We start from the raw sequence: 2,857 nt of genomic DNA, 5'->3' as shown, positions 1-2,857 counted from the left end.
GACCTTGTGGTTTGCAATCCAGTACTGATCCTACACCAGGATTCCAATGTATATATATTGGAATTATAGTTTTATATCAAAGAAACAACTCACACTGTTGTAGAGGTGGGCAATTTCCAAGTCTGTGGGTCAGGTAGAGACTTCTTGTGATTCATGTAGCTGCAGGCAGGATTCTAGCCGCAGAGGTGAATAAATTCGTGAATTTATTCACGATGACTCAGGGATCAGCTGATTACTGACAACTCAGGGATCAGCAGACAATATATCAGGCTCAAGTCCAGAGAACCAGGGTTCTGTTGACAAGTCAGATGCAGGATCCAGGCCCAGCAAAAAGCATGCATGTTTAGCCCAACTGTTTAATACACTGGAAACAGGTGACACCCTCAAGGAATCTTCCTTTCAATTGATTGACTGCTCATAGCAGATCTAATCATGGAAGTGATCACTTTATATTAGTGCTCCTCATGGGGGATTACTATATCTTAACCATTGGGAATCCTGGGCCAGTCAAGTTGACACAAAACCTTAACTATCACACTTGTATAGGGTGGAAATTGAAGACAAGGGATGAAACTGCCAAGAGACAGCGTATAGAGTCAGAAGAGCAATACACTCAGAATTTAGGAAAAACACCAAATAAATCTATCATGTAAGCCAAATTTAGGGAAATAGAAGCTGGCAAAAAGACTGAGAAAGTGTATTATTGAGAATGAGCAGGAGTGACGTGAGATAGGAGAAGAAAGAGTGATGTCCTGGAAGCTAAATGAAAGAAAGTTTAAGAGTTAAAGAATGAGTGATTAATTGTGTCAGATGCTGATAGACATTGTGATGATACATTACATTATGCTTTTCCATTTTGGGGAAATATCACAGTCTTACAAGACCTCTAAAATTAGGTTGATAAACCATTTCTAACATTGTCTTTACTATCAAATGAAGTTCTGCTGCAGGGCTCAGGGCACTGGGCCATCAGACATGGCACCCGAAGGAAGCCCTGGAGAAGCCTCAGCAATGCATCAGCGGAAGCAGCTTTGTCACTGGCCCTGTAAATGCCCTGCTCAGAAGCCCAGGTGCCCTCCTGGAGTGAGCTTGGTGAGGGATGGTTGTGGATGCTGCAAAATCTGTGCCAAGCAACCAGGGAACATCTGCAATGAAGCCGACCTCTGTGACCCCCACAAAGGGCTGTATTGTGACTATTCCGCAGACAGGCCTAGGTATGAGACTGGAGTATGTGCATGTAAGTACCTTCTTCTGGATGTGTAGGTAAATGCTAAATCTAAACAAAAAAAACCCTTTTCTTCAGTTATTACTTTGGAATAATTTGCTAAATATTCAGTGGGATTATGGTTTTCATGCATTAATGGATTGCCCCCATAATGATGAACACTAAGAAATTAGCAGATGCTTACACAGGTTCAGAAACCTCTGTCTTTTTTTTGTTGTTGTTTGTAAACTTTCTATTGTGAATTGAGTGAAGGTTTATAGGCAAGATCAGCAGTTTTATACTCAACAAATCATATACTGCTTCAACTTAATGGCCGCAATCCCCTCCATGTAACAACATGTATCCCATTTTCTCCCTGTGGTTCCTATTTGCATTCCACCCACTTTCCCATCCTTTCTCAACTTTGTCCTTAGGAAAATGTTGCCGGTTTGATTTTGAATGATTGACCATTCCATAGTAAACTTATCTTACTGGTGGTGTTGACCTCACTATATATTTATCTACTGTTTCGCTGAAAATTGGGCCACAATGGTGAGTTCCTTTATAGACCTGAAGGGTGGTTGAGGGCCATAGTCTTAGGTTTCTCCGGCCTCTTTCTGACCAGTTAAGTATGGTCTCTTTTTTTTCCTTTTAAATAATTTTGAGTGTTATTCCACAGTTTCTTCCACTCTATCCGGGACCTTCTAATGTGATGCCTTTCAGAGCACTTGGTAGTGGTAGCCAGGTACCAACTTGTTGTTGTTGTTGTTAAGTACCGTGGAGTCGGTTCCGACTCATAGTGACCCTGCACAGGGTTTCCGAGGCTGTAAATCTTTACGGGAGCAGAACGCCTCATCTTTCTCCCACGGAACTGCTGGTAGTTTCGAACTGCCGACCTTGAGGTTAGCAGCCTGATAATCGTAACCACTACATTACTAGAGCTCCTAGTTCTTGTGATATCAGAGTCGCAGAGAACCTCTGTCATTTTTATTGCATTTCAGTGATCTTGCAGTTATTCTTAGGTAACTGATTTAATGACAGGAAATGGGCAATATTATGTAACTAGTCTAAATTCTTCAATCACAAAATGACACTTTTTGCTAATACTGCCAAAAGCAGTCTGAATTTAACACTTTCAGTAATTGAGAATCAATTTTGCTTTAAACATAAGGCTGCTTCTCTCATATTGAGACATAATACTCTAATCTCCCACCACTCATCTGTCAGTTTGCCGTACTGTGGTGGTTGTGTGTTGTGATTCTGGAAACCATGCCACAGGCATTTTAAATCCCAGCAGAGTCACTCATGGTGGAAAGGTTTCAGCTGAGCTTCCAGACTAAGTGTAAGAAGAAGGAGAGATGGATACTACTAAATATGGAGTCACTGAAAACCTTATGAATAGCAGTGAAACACTGTCAGACAGCATCAGAATATTGACTATTGAAACATGATGAAGAGCACCAGAATACTATCAGCTATAGTGCCAAAAAATGAGCCTCTCGGGTTGGAAGTCACTCAAAATACAACTGGGGAAGACCTGCCTCCTCAAATTCGAGGTGACCGTGATGATGCACACAGAGTAAAGCTTTGGAGTTCTACATTTGCTGATGGGCCACAACTCAAAATGAGGTGACACAGCTGTAAACATCCATT

At 41.4% G+C, this 2,857-nt stretch overlaps 1 protein-coding gene across 2 annotated transcripts in view; it reads left to right on the top strand.

Moving 5' to 3' along the window:
- WISP3 (WNT1 inducible signaling pathway protein 3) overlaps positions 1-2,857 on the top strand; it is a 43,444-nt gene that overhangs the window by 14,908 nt on the left and 25,679 nt on the right. For both annotated transcript variants that reach the window (XM_006839919.1, XM_006839918.1), the window contains exon 2: positions 940-1,237. In XM_006839919.1, the coding sequence (XP_006839982.1) occupies positions 940-1,237 (298 nt within the window). The remainder of the gene's footprint in view (positions 1-939; positions 1,238-2,857) is intronic.

The sequence above is a fragment of the Chrysochloris asiatica genome, unplaced genomic scaffold (genome assembly GCF_000296735.1).
Source record: "Chrysochloris asiatica unplaced genomic scaffold, ChrAsi1.0 scaffold00027, whole genome shotgun sequence".
NCBI classification, from domain to species: domain Eukaryota; kingdom Metazoa; phylum Chordata; class Mammalia; order Afrosoricida; family Chrysochloridae; genus Chrysochloris; species Chrysochloris asiatica.
This window is presented reverse-complemented; position numbering and strand designations above follow the sequence as displayed.